We start from the raw sequence: 21,631 nt of genomic DNA, 5'->3' as shown, positions 1-21,631 counted from the left end.
ATAAAGTACAGAAAATAACTACACAGAAGCCTAATTAATCTTTACAAAACGAGTTTTAAAAGAAAGGAATAGTTTTGTTCTGCTTTCAGGATAAATATTTTAGGTTGTTACCACTTTGACAGCTCTGCAATAACAAAGCAAAGTGGAAAATACTCCACCACCAAATAAAATTCAACCAATCTTAATATCTAATCTGAATAAATTAAAATCGTCTTGATTCCCATTAGTAAGTTGATTACAGATAGATGAGCCTGCATAGACGTGTCTCACAATTAAACTTTTTTTCCTTTATCATTTTAATATACAGTATTTTTAATCAAAATTATATATGCACAAGTCTGAAAGGAAACTTCTTCTAAAGCTTTATTATGAAAAACAGAAGTTCTTTATGTCAAGTCCACCCCACTCCCCAAGTAATTTCTCCAGAAAAACAAAAGTGTTTTACTTTAAGCTCTTTCTTTCTGTATTTAAACATTATATTCCTAACCTACATGCTACTATTTCTAATTCTCGATTTTTCAGTTTTATATATCCTTCTACTAACTTCCCACCATAGAAGTTAGACTCAGAGGTATAAATGACATATAACTGCACATATTTAAAATACGTAATTGATAAGTTTTGACATAGGTATATACCTGTGGAAGCATCACCACAATCAGTTTAATATACATATTCATGACAGCCAAATGTTTCCTCCCCATCCCATGAGCCCAAGCAAGCATGGATTTACTTTGTATTTGGATTATTTGTATTTCCTATAATTTTATGGAAGAGGGATATTATAGCACATATTTCTTTGAGTCTGATTTATCTCAGTATATTTTGATAGTCATTCATGCTATCAACCATTCATTCCTTTTTATTGCTCAGAAGTATGGGAATACACTGCTTATCTTTTCCTTGTTGATGGCCGTCTGGCTTGTTTTCATATTCTGGCTCTGATGAATAATGCTGGTACTAACGTTCATAATAAGAGTCTTTGCGTGGACATGTGCTTGCATTTCTCTTGGAGAATACCTACAAGTGGAATGGCTGGATCATATGTTCGGTGTTTGAATTTTTAAAAACCTGTGAACTACCTTATACAGTGGGTTGTACACTTCTATACTGCTATCAAGAGTATATGCAGAGTTCCAGCTTCACATCCATGCCAACACTTACTGGAAGGTAATTATTTTTCTAATTTTAGTTATACTAATAATGTAGTAGTACTGCATTGTGTTTTAGTTCATATTTCCCTAAAGAATAAGAATGTTGAGCACCTTTTCATATGCCTTGTCACCATGTGTCTTTGGTGAAATAATAGAAACAATTTTTTATTGGGTTCTTTTATTTCTTACTAATTTTTAAAAGATACTTAAATATTCCAGATAGAAGTTTTTTGGGGGGGTATCTAGTGTGCAAATACTTTTTCCCATTCTGAGATGTGTCTCTTTATTCCCACATCAATGTCTTTAGAAGATCAAATGTACTTAATATTGATAAAGTTCAAGGTAACATTGTTCCATTTATGAATCATGATTTTGGTGTTTTGAAGAATCTTTGCTTAGTCAAAGAGCAAAGAGATTTTCTGTTTCCTAGATCTATCCATTTTGAGTTAACTTTTTTTATCAGGTATGAGGTATGGGTCCAGGTCAGTATTTTGCATTTGGCTATTTAATAGTTCTAGCACCATTTATCGAAAAAAAAAGTGTACTTTGCAAACTATCTTTGTCTATCTTTGAAAATCAATTGACCGTGTATGTGTGAGTCAGTTTCTGAACTGTCCACACCACACAACCTTGATTACTGATTTTTGAGCAGATATCCTTGCCTTGCTCTTGATCTTAGGTGAAAAGCATTCAATCTTTCACTGGTCCACACCACACAACCTTGATTACTGATTTTTGAGCAGATATCCTTGCCTTGCTCTTGATCTTAGGTGAAAAGCATTCAATCTTTCACTGTTAAATATGAAGTTGCAGGTTTTCCACAGATGCCCTTAACAGGTTGAACATACATTTGGTAAGAATTCTTTTAATACTATTGTTTGCTAATTCCATCTTCTGTGTCACTTCCACTATTGGCTGTTTTCAAATCTCTTCATTGGTCATATTTTACCATTTCTTTGTATGCCTAGAAATTTCTGACTGGATGCTAGGCATTATTATTTTACATTATTGGTGACTCAGTACTTTTGTATTCCTTTATTCTTTTTTTTTTTTTAAAGATTTTATTTATTTATTTGACAGAGAGAAATCACAAGTAGATGGAGAGGCAGGCAGAGAGAGAGAGAGAGGGAAGCAGGCTCCCTGCCAAGCAGAGAGCTTGATGCGGGACTCGATCCCAGGACCCTGAGATCATGACCTGAGCCGAAGGCAGCGGCTTAACCCACTGAGCCACCCAGGCGCCCCTGTATTCCTTTATTCTTGAGCTTTGTTCTGGAATGCAGTTAAATTACTTAAAAACAGTTTGATTTATTTGAAACTTGATTTTAATCCTCATTAGGAAAGACCAAAACAGGGTTAATTTTTTTCTGTTACTGAGGCAAAAATTCTCTTGAGTATTTGACCCTCTGTCCATGACTTAGGAGCTTTCCACCCTGGGTGGTAGAAACTGGTACTCCTCTTAGCTCTGGATTATCTCCTGTAATCCTACAACAGAGTGAAAGGATTATTTGTCTGACTTTAGTTTCAATATATATAATGCTTAAATCAATACTGAGTTGAATACTCTAGGGGGACCCTCAGCAAATACCTGCAGGTATCGCCTCTCTTTTCTTTAGATGTTTGACCTGCAAACTCTGGCTGCCTTCCCTGGACACCCATCTCTGTCTTGTCAAGGTGGCGGTCCACTAGGATTCTCCTCCCTGGCCATGGCCCAGAAGCACTCTCATGGTGCCAGAGACAATGAAAGGGCTTAGTCATTTATTTTTCATCTCTCAAGAATCACTTTTATTCTTTGTCTTATGTTTAATGTGCTTTAAGAGCATTTTTCCACATTTTAAAAAAATTAAGAAGTTTGTTTGTTTCAGATGGGAGGGTAAATATAACCCTGTTACTCCACCTTAGACATATGTAGCTTTTTTTTTTTTTTTTTTCCTTTTTTGGACTACTTTCCCCCATCCTAAATGTAATTCCTATCCTTCCTATCTTTCTAACAGAGTTATGCCATTTTGGGATGTTAAATTCAGTATTTATATTATGTAAATGTCCTAGATAAGTGAGATATAGTATATACTATGATTTATGTGCCATTATTTTGTTTATAATTAATACTTGTCTTTGTTTTTAATATCCTCTTTTTATATATGTAATCTAATGTAACTAATATAATTAATAGAACTCCAAACTCAATTCCAGGTGAGTAAATCCTCTCTCAACATACTAAAACAGCTTAGTATTTTGTCAATTTGATTTACTTGAAGAATTTTTCTGATCTGCTCTCATCAGAACTGGTTGCTTTCTAAGCTCAATCACCACTTGGGGTTTCTATTAACTATCACTATGAAGACTCCCTCCTCTTTAACACTGATTTTCTGTTCAGGGATCTTAACTACCCCTCTTTCTTTGTTTCCCTTATCTTGAATTGTATTCTCCAGAAATATTTCTGTTTTTAACCATTAGGTTCTATTGAGCTACCTGTAATCAGGGGAAAAATACCAAGATTTTGATCTTTCATTCTGTATATGGTTTTTAGTATCAATGGTTAATTTTTTTTTTTTTTTAAATTTTGAGCAAGGAAATGTGCCAGGCAACATGGCCCTTGTTCTCATATAAATAATGTAAATTAAATTACTAATGACTTAAGAAATGGACATTATAACTATGTGATAAGTTACTAGTGATGAGTACAGATGATAAATGCTGAAAGACATCAGGTTTTCTAGTCTTTGCTAGAATGATTGAAAAACAGCTCTACTATGAAGATAGGACACAAGAAGCTCCTTGCCTGGTGACTCGGAGAGAGGAAGGACTACTCACCAGAGCTGGAAGAGGCTCCTCAAGGATGAGAAATGCACGAGCAAGTGAGAGAAGCATTCCACAAATTGAAGGGGTAAGGGACCTACCTTAATGAATGGTGGAAACTGAATGGCAGGCTTAGAAAGAGACCATAAACTGAGGAATATGGATCTTACCTGAAAGGCGATGGAGAGGAAGATACTGATAGTTCTTGAGTAGCCACAGAAAGACATAATAAACCTCTATAGGGAACTGGAGTGTTGAGTGAAGAAAGCAAATACTGAATATTAATGAAAAGAGTATAATACCTGAAATGGCTTATCTGGTTTTCTAAAAGGGAAGAGAGTCGTTCTTTTATCTCCTCAAATCTCTCTTTTTCTTCCACTGAAACAGTTCCAATTCCATCAGGCCTGGAAAACAAAAATCAGAATCAATAATTTATACTGATAGAATGTTTGCTTTCATATATTTTATATCTTTATATATCTTTATTTATATATATTTATATATTCATTTATCTTTATATCTCTATTTCTCTGCAGAATAATTAAGGAAAATGCATATTGGTCCACAGAAATCATATTACTTGCCCCTATAATGGAAATTTATTTAAAGGGGGTATTTGTAGCCATTTGCTTCATATTTTGACCTGGAACGAATGGAATGAAATTATTCTGTTTTAGACAGCTTTCAAGGTAAAGGATTACCATAAATATTTTCCAGATCTACTGAAAACAATGACTAGTCCTTGAGAATGGTAGTGAAAAGTATTTTATGTGGTACCAAACATTTGACAAATTGAATAAATATTCCATGGATGAAAATATTATAAAAGCATACTGAATGCAAACTAAAATGTTTTAGCTACTTTTCTTCCAAATAAAAATTAAGCTAATGTGAGGCAAGAGATTTCATTCTAAGTGTAAAAAACACAGAAAATTTGAATGCATTTGGTGACTTATTGCATTATTTTTTCACTTAAATGTGTGGGTTTATAATTCAAAACAAATAGCTGAATAAAAGCTTATAGAGAACACAGATTAGCTACATTTCTGGAGCTTGTGCTCAGCCAAATATCCCTGTGCAATCAAGGCAAGTTTTACAAGGACTTTTACAGGTAGTAATGAAGACTGAACAGAAATCTTCTCTTACTAAGGTCAGGATTAAAAGAATAAAATATTTCTAATAATGGATTTAGAATTTATTCTGTATCAGTGTAAGTACCAGGTTGTATAACAGTCATCAACAATTTTTAACAATTTTTAACACATGAACTATAACTTTGTTAATGCAATGAGAAAGACCTATTAATCTCATATTCCAAAAGTGTCTATTTCAATGAATCTTTTGCAGTTGATAATTAATACCAATCACTTCTTCCTCTATTAACTTATTTTTCTAAAGATTGCATTTTAGTTCCCAAAGACATATATTATAATTTAACTAATTTTTTATATTATGGGTAAAATAGGTAGAAATGATTATGAAAAATAAAGAAAAATGAATGCTTGGTATAACTTTCCTTGGAAGATTTTTATTTGGTGCTCCTGCTCTTTTTTTCATCTATATATAAACATGTATGTGTGTGCATGTGTATCTTTGATGCTTGCACCTAGTCAATTAGGATAAAAGCAATTAATTTTAAAGTTATATCTGAATCATAATGACATAAAGACCTTTTATACATCTCAAATCATCATTTCAGTCTGAAAATTTTTTTGCCATTATAGAGAACACAATGTTATTTCAGATACTCATATGCTGCTGGAATTTATGCTTTGAAAATCTTACAATTATACTTTATTCCTAAATAGGGAAACATCAATTATTTTATTTCATAGTCAGAATAATACATCCTACCAGAATGTATTTTCAATGTGAACCGCAGCAAAACTAATGGCAAATACTGGTCTTTCAGATACTTTAGGAAGGAGAAAAGAAAATCTGATCTATAAATTACAAAATAATGAACTCTGAGCTAACCCCCATAATTGATAAAAATTTATATTACAATAATTTATAATATAATGCATTTTATCACATATTACTTCAGAGTCAATTCCCACTGAGCAAATGATAGCACAAAACCAAGACTATAATTTAAGTATAATAATGATCACAAAACTTCAAGTAGTGAGTTCTATATACATCATTAACTTGGGAATTTGAGCATTCAGATGCAAACTATGACTACATTATGTTATCATATAGGTAGCATAAAAACTCACCACTAAGTTGTGGGTGGGTATTTCACTCTATACGTCTATGCAAACTTGATGAAGAAGAGCAAGGAACTTATATTTATTATTCTGATGACTGATACGGTTCTGTGGCTTTGCTCTCTGACAGACACCACATGGTTATATTAGAGTGAATTTTACTGTTTGCTTCAACTGTCAAAGGAGATTGTGATTCACAGAGATTCAGCAAGTCATCCTGTCATATTAAACTTCACTGGAGCCCTCGCCTTCCAGACACAACAGAGCCAGGGGTTCAGGTGATGAAAGCGAGAAAGGTTAAGTCAGAGGAACATCATTTGTGTCAACTTTCACTAAGACAAAGACTGTTGTATACAGTGAAAAGCCATCATTTTACTGAGTTTATTATTAAATTAGGTATACATCTGACAAGTTAAATACAATAGTTCGTATTTTGGACCTGTCCTTATTTACATGTCTTTTAGTGCCTACACCAGACTATGTACTGAATATTAGGTATATGAAGTGGATATCTATACCTAAGTGATTGGGAATAAATAACAGCTTTGGTGCAGTCATGCCTAAAAGTAACAGCTCCTTCTAATATTATTTTTCCCGGGTGCATGGGTGGCTCAGTTGTTCATCAGCTCAGGTCATAATCCTGGGGTCCTGGGATCCAGCCCCGCATCAGGCTCCCTCCTCAGCAGGGAGTCTGCTTCTCCCTCTCCCTCTGCTCCTACCTCTGTGCCTGGCTCTGCCAAATAAATAAAATCTTTTAAAAATATTAGAATTATTCTTCCCAATAAATGCAAATATGTCCTGTGTCATATCTTATCATAACCATTTATTAAAATTTACATAACAATGATCAGTAACAAAGTTCTAAATATGCTCCTGGTACTGTGCTGTTTTATATGCATAACACAGCATGCTCACAGCAAACCATTCTCCAGCATCCAAGAAAGGAAGCTGCTGAAGCTCAGAGAGGTTAGGTAACTTCCCCAAAGATGCACAGAGAGGTTAGGTAACTTCCCCAAACAACAGCCAGAGCCTAGACTTGAACCTACGTCTCTTGCATTCCAAATCTAGGGCTCTTAGAGCCCATGTTTTATTCTCTTTCCCCAACACTTTCAGAGAAAGTAATAAAGAGGGGGAAAAAAACCCCACCTCTATTAAAAAATGTGAACTGAATCTGACAAGCAATGTGTAATATTTTAAATATACTTATATCAGACATTTTCCATATTACTTATATAAGGCAGAGGGCTTAAATAGCTATAAAATTTAAGATAAATGACATTGAATCAGTAATTCTTTTTTTTTAAAAAATATTTTCTTTATTTATTTGAGAGAGAGAGAGCACAAGTAGGCAGAGCATCAAGTAGAAAGTGAGGGAGAGGCAGGCTACCTGCTGAGCAAGGAGTGCAATGTGGGGCTCAATCCCAGGACCCTGGGATCATGACCTGAGCCAAAGACAGAATCTTAACTGACTGAGCCACCCAGGCACCACTGAATCAGTAATTCTATTAAAAACAAAACAAAACTCAACAAAGTCAGTCCTTAAAATTTGTACTTGTAGAAAGTAGCTTTAAGAGAAACTTAAACTATTCATATTTTATGAACATCCATCTAGTAGACCCAGGGTAACAGAGATTTAAAATAATAGCTTTATAAACTCAGCTTATAAATTAATTTCTGTTACCTGTACCCTTCAAAATATCCCAAGTATGGTTACCGCCTCCTTAGTCTCCTTCTTCTAGTCTTTTCTGTGCCAGAGTATCAGCAACACACTACAGTGAGCTTATTCCAAGCCTAAGCCATACCTCGTAATTCTAATACTCATTCCAAAACTGAACATTCTTGGAACTATCTGCAAGACCTTGTAGGACCTCCTCCTTACCCCATACACACCCTGATCTTCTCTACCCCTCATAGGTTCCTTCACTATAGCCACTCTGGCCTCCTAGCTTTTCCTTAAACACAGGACACATCCTCTGCCTCAGGGCCTTTGCACATGCTGCTCCCACTGCCTGGGATGGTATTTTCTGAGGCACACAGAGTTTTCTCACTGCCTTCTCATCTCTACCCACATGACTCAGGATTAGTGAGGTTATCTCTAACCACCTGCTGTAAAGATGTAATCTCCCATTCCCACAGGTCTCTTCTCCTTTAACATGCTTTGTTGCTGGTTATTGTACATAATGTGTCATCACCCCACATGTGTAGATCTGTTTATTGTTTGCCTCCTTTGTGCTGCACCCCTGGTACCCAAACAGTAGCTGGCAGATTGATGCTAAATGGCAATTAAATGCTAAAGATGTGAATAAATGATACACCAAATATAAAAATACCAGCTATAGCAGATAGTAAAAACTCATGAATGAGTAGTATCACAAATATTATTGCTTATTAGTATTAATAGGGCATAAATTAATTGGAATGTTTTAAATCATATAACAGTAGGTAAAACAGGAAATTTTTTGAAAAGCAAACAGTACAGGCATTATAGTTAAGTAGTCTGGGTAAAAAGATCTCTGACAAAAATTAGCTGTTTTTATATTTAACAGAAAATTTTTAGTATTTACCTGCTATTTTAATTATTAGTGAAATCATTTGCTTTAAATATCAAGGATAGAATTTTCCCCCTGAGATAATAAAAGTAAAATAACGAATGCTTCTTTGATACTGATAAAAAGACAATATTAAAATATGGTTATTGGCAGCACCTGGGTGGCTCAGTGGGTTAAAGCCTCTGACTTCGGCTCAGGTCATGATCTCAGGGTTCTGGGATCAAGCCCCACATTAGGCTCTCTGCTTAGCGGGGAGCCTGCTTCCCCTTCTCTCTCTGCCTGCCTCTCTGCCTATTTAAAAAATTATTTAAATTATTTAAAAAATTATTTAAAAAATTATTTAAAAAAATAAGTCATTTGACACTTATCCAGAGCAAGCTAGAAAACTCTCCAAACTCATTTTATATGGCTATGATAGCCTGGATGGGAGGAGTATGAGAAAGGGAAATAATTGGCCAATTTTGTGTATCAACATGGATCTAAAAACCCTAAACTGACTGGTAACAGTAAGTGGTGTGGATGTGCATAGATGGCTTTTTATAACATTTTTAAAACTTTTATGAACATATAATGTTTTATCAGTCCCAGGGGTACAGGTCTGTGAATCGCCAGGTTTACACACTTCACAGCACTCACTAGATAGCTTTTTATGTAATAGCATTACATACTACCTTCTTAAAAAACTTTAATACATTAGAAAGTCACATGGAGATCCAACTGAAGACTCCAAACTTCTTCACACCTAATTCCAGACTTAGAAGGCTCTAAATGCTTAAGAAAAGCTACACTGAGGGTGGCTCTTGTTTCTGTTGGTAACCTGATCTGAATTCTAACACATATCGAAAAAACCCTTTGCCTTGCCTCTTTCTCAAGGATGTACCCTCCCATGGTCAATCCAGTGGCCTCTTTTATATATTATTTCAGAAAAATCCCGAGTTTTATGCTGCGAATGAATGGCATGCAGGGAAAACAGAGGCAAATGACTAGTGACCTTCAAAAGCAGTCCTCGGGTCGCAGTCTAGTGACTGACCTACCTTGGATGACGGCCTTCTTGACTCCTGTTTTGGGCCATGTCTTTGCCACTGTCCCATTAGGCCCACAGGGTCTTCCAGCAACATGAGTTATGCAGCATTGATATAACTATTCATAATGAACAGTCGGGAAACTGAGGCTCAGACTGGACCAACTGCTCAAAAATGAAATAGCTCCAAACGGGAGAGCCAGGACAGGAAGACAGATATTCTGACTCCTGGCTCAGTGCTACCGGCAACACACTCAGTCTCTCCGCCTACCGCTCACTTCTTGCTTTTGTCTGTCTCGTTTTGAAAGGCACAGTTCCTTTACTCCAGTACTGAACTCCCCATCAGGGGGGACAGATGTTATTGCTAGGCAAGCTTCACTGAGGCAGATCTGAGGTTGCTCTATAGGTTCTGACAGAATCCAGAAAGCAGCCTCAGGGTATACTGAAAAGGTACTCAGTGACCACTGCCCCTTTCACCTTTGCGCCTGGCAGAGGAAGCCTGTTTAACAAGCCCCATGACAGGAAAACCACCCTTGCTCCTAGCAGTTGATCGAGCTGCCCACCGGTCCCAGAAGCGAGTCTCCAGATTCACAACTGATAGAACATTTAACTTATTTTCTCTATGTCCTATATCAAAGACTAGGATTAAGAAGCAAGTGGTAAGGGGGGAAAAATGGGGTAAGGAAAATCGTTGATGAGCCTATTGGGTGCAATTCTCTATGATTTTACTCAAAAATGCACCCGGGTCTCTAAAACTAGAGATGGGAAAAGTGGAGGCCCAATTTCTGCAGTGATAAGTAAGAGGAAATGTTAACATCTGTGAAGACAGGGACATCATCCTATCATAGCACGAGGGATCCCGTGAAGGCCACCTACTGCTCTGTGACACAAGCTGGAGTCCAGAGAAAGCAGGGATGACCTTACGGATGCGCCCCAGTTGTGTCCCAGTCCTGGGCCCGGCCCGCCTTCGCCAGGGTGCTGCATCCACACCAGACAGTCGGCGGAGAGGTGCCAGCCATTCTGTGCTGCTGCTTTAGCTCCCTCGCCCCGCGCGACGAGCGAAACCAGATTGTATAACCGCACACATCGACCTAGAACTTTGCCCTGCGGTGCATTGTCTCCGAAAGGCCCTTTTCTGGCTGCTGTGGGTCCCCAGGGGCGCACTCGCCCAGGGAGTGGCTGTGCTATTCACGGGCGCGTGCGGCCGTCCTCCTGCGGGAATGTGTCTCTGTCCTTGACTCGCTTTTTGCTTTCTGCCTTTCTTTTCCTCTCTCTTCTCAGTCTTAGCACCAGCCAGACCTTTTCTGTTGAACTCTCTTCTTTCGTCGCTGAGACGCTCCGAGAGCTATTCAGGGGAGACGCGGCGGCAGGGAGCCCCGGGAGAGCTGGGAGCCTGCACTAGAATGTGCTCCCGGAGACGTCGCCGCCCAGACAGCACCGCTGTCCTTCACTTCAGTCGGTAACAAAAGGCAATCCTTTCTCCTTTTGAATTTTCGACAGAGGTAGCTCAGGTAATGAGCCAAACGGTGCTCTGAATGTGTGTCTCGACAGACATAAAAATGATCCTAAAGAGAGACATGCAGGGACTGTGGAAAAGTCAGACTTGATGCGGCCAGTATTTTCAACAAAAGTCTCTGGGAACAGCAGATACCGCAGACCTGGGGAAGAGAAGCTTAGTTCCCGAGGCCAGGTTGCAAATACCCGAACATTCTATCAGCAAAAAACTGAAGAGTTCTAATTACGTATGCGCCACAGTCTTTCCACTTGGCATGAGGTGTTACAGCTCTAACACGCTTGCCTTGGCCACCCAGCCACCGGGATGTACATTGTGAGATGAGAAAACCAGGAAAAGTAGGTAGAGCTGTCAAGATTGCCCCTTCTACATATGAACCTTGGAGGTTCAGAAAGGTTAAGTGATTTGCCCAGCCTAGGTCACTTTGCAGATTTCAGAGTCAGATTCAAGTAGGGATTTTTGTCTCTTTTTGATTCTTTTACGGTGACAGCATGACATTTCCGAGTGATATCTGTTAGACTCTGAAGATTACAGGAAACACGTTACCCTTCACTTTATCTTAGATAGCTTCTACTTTAAACTAAGGTTCAAATTTCCCTAAGACCGGCATTTCTCCTTTTTTCCTTAATCTACGTGTCATCTAAATGTTGAATCCCATACTGACTCAAATTTGTTTACCACCATCCAGCGACTCCGAAAAATGTACACATTTTAACCTAGAAAATGGATTTAATGTGTAATATTAGCTATAATACATACTGGAACATATAAACACAGCTGAAATTATACTTTACAGTGTACCATTATAAAGAAAAACAATAGTTTTATAGAATAAAAGTAACTATGGCAACCTATAGATTCAAATCAGGCTGCCTCCGAAGCAGCAGTTTCCAGGTGCCTCAGTAACTTTCCATTAAAATGTGTCTCAAACACACACGTTTTGGGGAAGCATTAGCTGAATTTCCTACTTAATGTTTTCAATTTAATTATCCCTTCCAGTGTTAATGACTAAAATCATCTGATCACACTAAATTCTTAGGGCATGTCTGTTTCACCGCCATCTTTTTAACCTCTTGCATTTCCGAGTCCTGCCTAACGTCGACAGACCTATCTTTTGATATCCACTGGTCAGGGGGAAGTCATCCACTGGTCAGGAGCTAAGAAACTGGTTGAGCAAAAAAAACGCCCAGGTTAGTTGTCGATCAGCCATACCAACTGTCCCCTGTTCTTGCCACTCTCTTACCGCTCCCTACCCCCCAGTAAAGTTTGTGGAGTGGAGATGGCTTACTTTGGGGTAATGGGAAACGGGACTATGATCTACAACTACTCTCTCATTCCCAAGTAAGACTCAGTTAAAACCCTGAACTGAGGTAAAACCCGAGGTAAAACCCTCAACCTTTCACTGAGTAAAACCTTGAACACATCTTGAGACTAGGATTGGTTTTATTGTACTGTGGGATGAGAAGTGGCAACAATGACGACTTCAATTCAACAAATACGTATTGTGGCCAAAACATGCAAGGCAATATGGTCTGTCCTACAGAGCGTAACAGGTGACGAGAACCAGTTTTTGCTTTCAAGATAGGACCTTGTGGGATAGAAGCAGGGGAGTGTGTGTGGATTTAGCGTGTAGGTTTACATGAGAAAGTTTATAAGGAAACTACAGATAAAAGGTATTTTGTGTTTGAGATAACAGAAGTCCTCTTCAAGGAGTTTTATGATATCAGACTACCACACACTTGGAAAAAGAGAAACATTATGTGGAGAATAAATGAGTTGCCTGGGGTAAAGATTATTTGGGGAGGGATACTTGGAGAGAAGTCTGGGCAGATGGGACAAGAACAATGTTGAGAAAGCCCACATACTGTAGCTTGGAACTTATCTTTAATTTCATAATCAAACAAGAACCACTGAAGTTTACTAAAAGGAGTATAAGAGAAGTTAATCTGTAATTCTGAAGCTGATTGCTAGACTGCTGTAGGGAGAAAAAGTAGGAGAGAGAGATGTACAAAGATCCATAAACAAGAAGAAAAAGAAGGCTCGAATTTGGATAGTGCAATGGAAGTGATCAAGTCTAACGTGAGGGGTGCTACGAAGGCAGAACATTGGCACGGGCGACAAACTGGGTCTAGGAGATAAAAGAAAAAGATGAACACAGAATGAATAGGCCACGAATGGACGTGATATCAACATTAACTAATGCAGTTGTTCATTCATCAATCAAATGTTTATTGAACACCTATTCTGTGCCAGGAGTGTTACTTTTTGTCAGGCAGCCTGCTACGAACTAAAAGAGGTACAGGAGCCAGTTTAGTGAGATGATGGACTTAATTTTTTTTTTTTCCAACATTTATATTTTAGAGAGGGGAAGAGGGGCAATGGGAGAGGAGAGAGAGAATCCCAAACATATCGTGCACTGAGCCTGATATGGGGCTCAATCCCCAAGACCCTAAGATCATGACCTGAGCCAAAAGCAAGTCAGATGCTTAACCACTGTGCCACCCGGTGCCCCAAGAGGATGGGCTTCATTTTATACCCAGAGGGTTGAAAGTGCCAGACCATTCAAGCTGTCAATTGTTGACAGAGACCTATAGCTTAGGAGAGTAATTGGTTTGGAATTATCTGTATAAAGACAGGTCACCAAAGCTGTGGAAAGGGGCAAGATCACTGGAGTACAATTTTTCTGTGAGGTAGAAAAATCCTCAGAACAGAGCAAGTTCAAGAACACATGTGAGAAAAGAACTATACTGCACTTGCGGTCTGGAGGAAAAAAGTTATTAGCAAAGAGAAGGGCAAAAATAAATAAGAAGGGAGCCAAGATGAGACAGTCCTGCTTCCGGGAAGACGAGCAGCCTCTCAAGCGGCACAAGCCCTCAGAGAGTCTGCAGCATCAGCTTTTCAACAGGAGTAAGGAGGACGAAGCCAGAGAAGAGGCTACAGGACCAGGTGCTTACTCAATCTATTTCAAGAAGCCTTCTTGGCAAGCCAGGAGCCGGAAGCCCAGTGAGAGGAATGGAGAGCGAAATTTGGTTGGGAAGATAAAAGAGAACAATGGAAAGGTAGGCTGGCAGCTTGACAATACTTACGACAATGGGAACTATCAGTTAACTTGTTTGGACTATTCATGTGCAGGGCACTGTTCGAAGTGCTTGATATACATTAATGCATTTGATTCCCATGATGATTCATGGATTCCGAGAAAGATACCACGTTTTATCTTCCTTACAGATAGGGTAGTTCAGACAAGACTGGAGTATGAAGCTTGCCCTACACCTTACACCATGAATTCGCATTCCTTTGAACCCTGGCAATCTGACTTCAGAGTTCCTTGACCACTCTGTTCTGTTGTGAGGCTAGGAAAAGCTTACACAGGGTTGTAGAAAGAAAGGAAATACAGAGAGAGAGAGAAGGAATAATGATTGAAACAAATTAAAAGGGGGATGGGAGAAAGGGTACCTCCTTTGTGGGAGGAACCCCAGAAAAGTTTCCCTGGGAATAGGATTAGGTGGAGAGAGGGATTAGAGCATGGACAGATTTTAAGCTTAGAGGCACATGATTGTGAGGGCCTGCATTAGATGATTTTTTACCTCTTTGGCTCAAAACACTAAAAAGGGACACTTGTTCCTAAAGTACGGATCGGGAGGATCAGCAAGGAGCCTTCTTCTCCCTCTGCCTGCTGCTCCCCTGCTTGTGCTCTCCTTCTCTGTAACCAATTAATAAGTAAAATTAAAAATAAAATAAAATAAAGTATAGATTAGGGAAGGGGCTAAGAGAAGATTCCACATAAACCTCCCTGCTCATCTTGCTTGATCAATGAAAGCTTATTCCACAGTGGAAAAGGAAGAATCATTGGGCACACACAAACCCGCTAGCAAGCCTTACCCTGACACACATATGCATAACAATAGAAATACAGAGGACACTTAAGCTGTGCAGCCCCTAGTACTAGGTGGTACCTAAGAACTAAAAGGCAACTTCTAATCTCACAGATATTCTCTCCCTTTCTCTTTCAAGTGGCTTTAACGGCAAAAAGAAACATAAAGTGCACCCAACCTAAATCAACAGCATATTGATGTACATTTTTCCTTTGTGGGTTTTTTCCCCACCTCTTGCAAGAAGTGTTTGCTATTTAAAATCTGTTACTAGGTGATAGTGGCAAAGCACATTTTTCTCTCTTTCCAAGTCAACCCTACCCATTTCACACTGTGTGTTTGCAAGTAAAAATACCTGTTGCCATGCACATGAGAGGCGCAGAATGCAAAACTGTAATGGAGCAGGGTCGGGTCAATGACAGCACCGTTTTCTGAATGTTCCATCAGTTCTGTCAGGTAGCAGAGATGTCTGTGACAGCCTCGCACACCATAACGGGCACAGTACTCATCTAACACAAAGACTTGGCCGGGACTGAACCAACCCTGCAAAAGAAAAAAAAATTTTTTTTTTTTTTTCCTTTCTGTACTAGGATTTGCTTTTCTGCAGGCACTCTTTGACATTATAAGGAGAAGCTGAATCCAAGTGTCTTCTGATATATTTTTTTAAATTAGTGGTATGTTTTATGTTATTTTCATAAAGCTGATGTCATCAATTTTGGACCTGATCTGGGACACTGGTAATCGAATACGATTCTCTTCACTGATGTGGCAAGGCACAAACTACCTGCTTTTCTCCACTGTCATTCAAAATGGGCCAAATTTATTCACGGTATCTAAGTTGTCAGTCCCAGAGAAGAACATTCTGACAAACTTCAATCCCTGAATGAGTCCAATAAAAAGAGAATGGTTAAAGCAGACACTATTATTGAAATTGCCTAGTTGCCAACGACATGTTATAAAGTGAACTAAGACAATTCCAGTTAAGTCTAGTGGTGGTGAACATGCAGTATTTGGGAATTTGCATATTTGGGACACTGTTCTCATTCAGTTTGTCCTTCTAGGACCAATATAAGCAGAGCTAATGCCTTACAATAGCTTTTTTGTTCTCTTGAAATGAGATGAAAAGGGTGCATGTGTGTTCGTGTGTGCGTGTGAGCCTGCTCGGCTGACACTGGAGGTCAGGGTTAAGCAGAGTTGCTTTATAAAATGTTTCGATGAATCATATGGACTAAAAATAAACAGTTTTGAAAGGAGGCAGGAAAATTATGCAAGGGAAAGAAAAGACTGGTGAGCCACGTAGAAAGGTAAGACAGCAATAACACAAAGAAGAGGAGGGAAAAAGAGCACCTAAGGACCATGGTGATGGGGCAAGCCCTCGGCTGGACAAACAGCACGTCTGTGTCGTATCGGAGGCACCATGCCTGTGAGTTACTACGATCTCCATGTAGTTCAGTAACCTTCAGTGAATGGCTCAGGACACTGAAAATCACTTGTTGAGTCACAATCTACTTCCAGGACCATCCTGTCTCCAAACACTCCCATGACACCATGTTCTAGATACAGTTGAAGACACGGTGTAGGTGAGAGGTGTTTTCAGACCTCTCATGACACGTGGGATGGTTCACCCAACCCACCAGCTTCTGATCACTCATTAACTAACTCCACTGAGTGGAATCCACCAGGGAAGCCCCCTACTGGTGTCCCCTCTAGGTGTGCTTCCCCCTGGGAAGATACCACAGGGTTTTGTGATGCTCTTACTCTTTACGTAAAGTTGGGGCTGGAGCGGGTTTCGGCCATACAGTGACATGTTGAGTAATAGGTACTTAATAAAGAGTCTATGAATGATTTATCAGGAAAAAAAATTCTTCTAAAAAATGCTTTATCAGGCAGTAAGTTGTGATCACAGCAGTAAGTGGTTACAGTTCTTCCTGTCTATGCAAACATCTCCAGTGAGCTTAGAGCACATTCTGTCTGAAATCTTAAAGACAATGTAGCTGTACTGTCGGTCGCTGACACATTCAGGAGCCAAGAGACTCTGTGGTGATAGAAACAGGGAAAGTCCGGCTGGATACATTTCAGAGGAATTGTCACCGACAATATAAATCCTTGGAAGGGCCCATATGGATGCTAGGCTTCAGTTTAATGTCCATATTCTGAGCAGTCAAGCATTCCTTCAGAAGGTAAATTATACTTTCTATCCCAAATTTTGTCTGGTTTCAACCAGAGAGAGTAGCAGTTTTATTGATTTAATTTAATTTTTTAAGGAATCCAAATGATCTTTTGGAGGGCTAAATGAAACCAAAGGTTTCCTCTGTTACATGTAGCCCTGTCGTATCATTTCTCACACTGTTTCCTTACCCGTCACCTGGGTTGTCTCTCTAGGAACAAAAGAGAGAAATGGAGAATAGCAACATTTGGTAAGCAGAATTTAAACTTCCACATGTCTATATAGGTCTTAGTAAATCCTTTCCCAGAGGTTTTTTTTTTTTTTTTTTTTTTTTAAATCTTCATTAAAGCCTTTATTTTCATTCAGCCTTCTCCAGAGGGACTGATAACCCACAATTCAGTGTCTGTTTGAGTCTCCTCTCCTGTCTATTGAGTGGCACAGCAGTGGTCTTCAAGTGTATAATTTTCAAATTGGGAAGCAATCGATTGGAATCCTTTATCCTTAACTCCCAACTACAGTTATTAAAGGAGTCAGGAATAAAATACCGCTTCATAACAAGTGTTTCTCACTTAAAACAAAAAAAAAACAAAAAAACCTTTCATTCTAACCTATAGGAGACTGGAGAGACAGAATTGTACTTACCAAGCAAGAATAGGAATCATTCAGTCTGTGATCCAAAGTCTGCCTCTGGAGTATTCGAAAAAGGAAGGCGTGGTCAAGCTTGCAAGGATTAGCAGAAATAAACTCATCCATACCATGTTTCTGAAAACGGTCTGCATCTATAAATTCAGAAAAGGATGTACAATACATTTATTTTTCTGGCTTAATAATGGGCAAATACAGTTTTTGAACACAAAATGCATGCCTCATGATACCAGACTGTTTTGTATTATAAAAAATACAATGCCAAGAATTCAGCATAGTAACACAAATTGCAATTTTTTGGGAGCCTAATGAATGATGACCTGGAAAAATCTGCAAATCATTTGAAATGAGGAAGTTTCTATATTCCCTCTAAGCTACTTCTAATATTCATCAGAGAACTAATCTTATTTTCCAATTTTAAGAAAAAGAGATGCATTTTAAGTATGCATTTACAGAAGGAACCAACTGGAAAAGAACCCAGGTCTTGTCATATAAAAACAGCAAGGATGGGTAGAAGCTTGCTTCTCAAATGGCAAACTAGGGCAGAAATGAACACACAGGCTTCCACTGGACCACTTCCAGTCTTTTTTTTTTTTTTTTAGTCTTTAATGGGACCAACCTTAATGTAGAAATGGCAATGAATGCTCTCAAGCTTCAAGTTTAAGAGACATGAAAAAGGGAGCATCATGTTTGTGCAAATATGCAGACAAAGCACAACGTCCCAAATGGCACTTCAATCAAAGGTCCAAATTTATTGTTCTTTACAGATTGCATCTTTCAACGCCTGTAGACCCTGCGGGTTTATCAAAAGGCAAGCTTTTATGATTGCTTTCATTAATGGTATGTTTTGTCAAAGTCTTCAATGCGAGTTATTTACTAAGTAGAGAGAGAAAAAGCCACACACCACCCAAAAGGAGTGCTGGGGTGTTACTACATTAGCTCGGTTAGAAATGAAGCATGCATTGGGCAAGCAATCAGTTATCGGGATAAAAGTGGATTCTCCTGACAATGGTAGAGCTGAGGCTCCATTGTTCCTTAAGATTCATAGATAGATCTCATTCTGGTAATTATAAGAAGTAGAGTCTTAAATGTAAACTGAATGTAGTTCTTAAAACCTATATGGTACAATCCTAAAATTGCAAAGGAAAGGAGACAAAAGTTTATTGATTAAATGCAATTATAGAGTCAGGCTCATAATAAAACTCAGTATTGATCTGTGGACATGATGCTAACATAGTCAGTCACATTTAGATATTTAGCCCAGATCATATTGATCCTATGTCAAGTTCAACTTTCAGCCATATTTGTGGATGGAAGAATTATGTAATTCAAGCTGAAGGGTCTTCAGAATCACATTAAAAAAAAAAGATCTCACATCAGTGACAGCTATCAAAAGGTGAACATAGCATGTAAGCAACGAATGGACATTCATTGATGATGGAAGGTATGAGGTTATGATCCATGGAGAACCTGGCGTATGTATTCCTTTACATTCACTAATTACTTAACTGAACAATTAAATGCATTACATGTGGTAAATTAGTATTAATTAGATGAACACTGAATGTTATTAAACTGCTTTTCCTAAACTGAGAAATGAGACAATTCAACTTCTTTTATATTTCATTCTTATGTCTGACAGTCTTTTGAAAGAAAGTCTTTTAAAGTTACATATATGATAATGTGAAATCATATGAGTAGACAGGAAACTGAAAAATGCAAGGCATTTTGTATTTTAAATAATCTTAAAATCTTCATTTATCCATTTAATTGAGTAAAAAAAAAAACTTTTAGTGTCACCTTTATGTAATTACTAGTTTTATAAAACAACTGCTGAATTTTATTCATTATTTCTTTCACCAGAGAAGGTCATAACAAGAAGTTAAAAATAACACCCATTAATGACTTGTCTGTTGAAAATAGGATATATAAGAAATTCCACAGAAAATCCATAATTCTTTCATTCTACAAAATACATATATTACAATTCATATAGTACCTGCTATATAATTATCTTTTTACCTTTATCTTTTATAAAGGTTTATAGAAGCAAAATTTTTATTTTAAAGCAATGGCATATAGTCTTTAAATATCTACAAGTTCCTGAAAAAAAAAAAAAGAATCTGTTTCATTTCTATAATTAAATCATATTTTCAAAAATGAATATATTTTATGAAGCATTTTCCTCAAGAAATAGAATTCTAAACTATATTTTGCTAATGTGTCAAGACTTTTGGAATCATACATATGAATGAAAAATTACTTTGCCAATGATTACCTTTAGTGATAAAAACTATTTGTAATAGCAATTTAAGCCATAAAAACAGACTCCATATTGACAGTGATAAAACTTGTAGGTGAACAATAGTCTATTAAAAAAACAAACAAACCCTACAATCTCTCTGGTGCTATAATTCTATGAAAGTGAAATGTATTCTTAGGGAGTATCCCATCTTCAAAAGACAGGCTGTAAAGACCAAGAATCTCTATCTCGTTCTTTTTAGGTCTGATAAGCACAATTTAAAATATTTTATGTAAATATACTTCACCATGAACCACTGGTTCATTAGTTTCCATGAATTTATAAAGAAATAAATTTTGAAAAAGCAACATTTTCGAGCTACCTGTGTGATAAATCGCTCACTTTAAAATCCTCTCATGAACTCAAGTAAACTAAGAAAACATCTCTTGTTAAAATATTACCTACTTTTTTATTTCTGTGAAATATAATTTTCTCTTGGCATAACATATCTACATCGACTCTTAGAAACCAGAGATATCATCTGGATCAAATGAATTGTGTCTTTAATCAATTATAACCAAATACAAGGCTTGGAGACTTGCTTTAAAACTGGGTGATGCTTGATTACCTTCAATTAATGTTTATTAAAACACAAAATTGTGATGACTAGTTTTAAATGAAAAATCATTCATGGCACTAATCAAATGTTCACTGATAATGACAAATTTCAGTTCAGTTTATCTTCCAAAACGATATAAGAAAATTATCAAAGGAAACCAACAAGATAGGAGCTTGAACAATGCACTGCAAAACTGTCATAAATTGTGATGATTAACCTATGGACTAACTACAGATGTGGGACACCGTAATTGAGGAGACTAGTGCAGGGTTTCTATGGTAACAGCTGGATATATGCTCCAGTGTCTTTAGGGTGGTACTGTCACCAGGTGTGGTAAAAGTGGATGGAATAAAACCCAAATCGAGAAAGATTATTATTTGCTATAGATTTATGGAATTATAGAGGCTTATTCAAATGCAACCTGAAAATTTATATTTTTCATTAGGGTAATAGCTGTTGGAAGTCAGGGGAAATGAATAAGTAGGCTGATGGTACCAATTTAAACAGTTAATACTGACTTGCAAATAGCTAGCCTACAAAACAACGTGAGGACTATTAACAAGCTAGTAGGCCCCGCTGTAGTATGTGCGAGGGGGCTTTTTGGTGGGTACGGACCACATCCAGCCCCTATATGCTCAAGAATCCAAGCCCCAGGATAGGTATCTAAGTCAGAGTTCCAAATGTGAGATGGGGAAAAATTTAACTGAAATGTTTTGTCTTCCTTTGCAACTAATTCTAAGGATGCTGCATTTTTTTCCTTTTTCCTTCCTTTCATTTTTTTTCCTCTCTTGCTCCTGGTGTTGAGAGAAATTAGGGACATAAAACAGGGGAGGAAAAGGA

General features: G+C 37.8%; 1 protein-coding gene across 1 annotated transcript in view; it reads right to left on the bottom strand.

Annotated features, from left to right (window-relative positions):
- Positions 1-21,631, bottom strand: part of CADPS2 (calcium dependent secretion activator 2) — a 453,461-nt gene that overhangs the window by 123,122 nt on the left and 308,708 nt on the right. The window contains exons 10-12 of the mRNA XM_082692417.1: positions 17,928-18,064; positions 15,474-15,661; positions 4,253-4,354 (exon numbers count right to left, since the gene is read on the bottom strand). Of these exons, the coding sequence (XP_082548543.1) occupies positions 4,253-4,354; positions 15,474-15,661; positions 17,928-18,064 (427 nt within the window). The remainder of the gene's footprint in view (positions 1-4,252; positions 4,355-15,473; positions 15,662-17,927; positions 18,065-21,631) is intronic.

The sequence above is a fragment of the Mustela nivalis genome, assembly GCF_964662115.1.
Source record: "Mustela nivalis genome assembly, chromosome: 12".
NCBI classification, from domain to species: domain Eukaryota; kingdom Metazoa; phylum Chordata; class Mammalia; order Carnivora; family Mustelidae; genus Mustela; species Mustela nivalis.
This window is presented reverse-complemented; position numbering and strand designations above follow the sequence as displayed.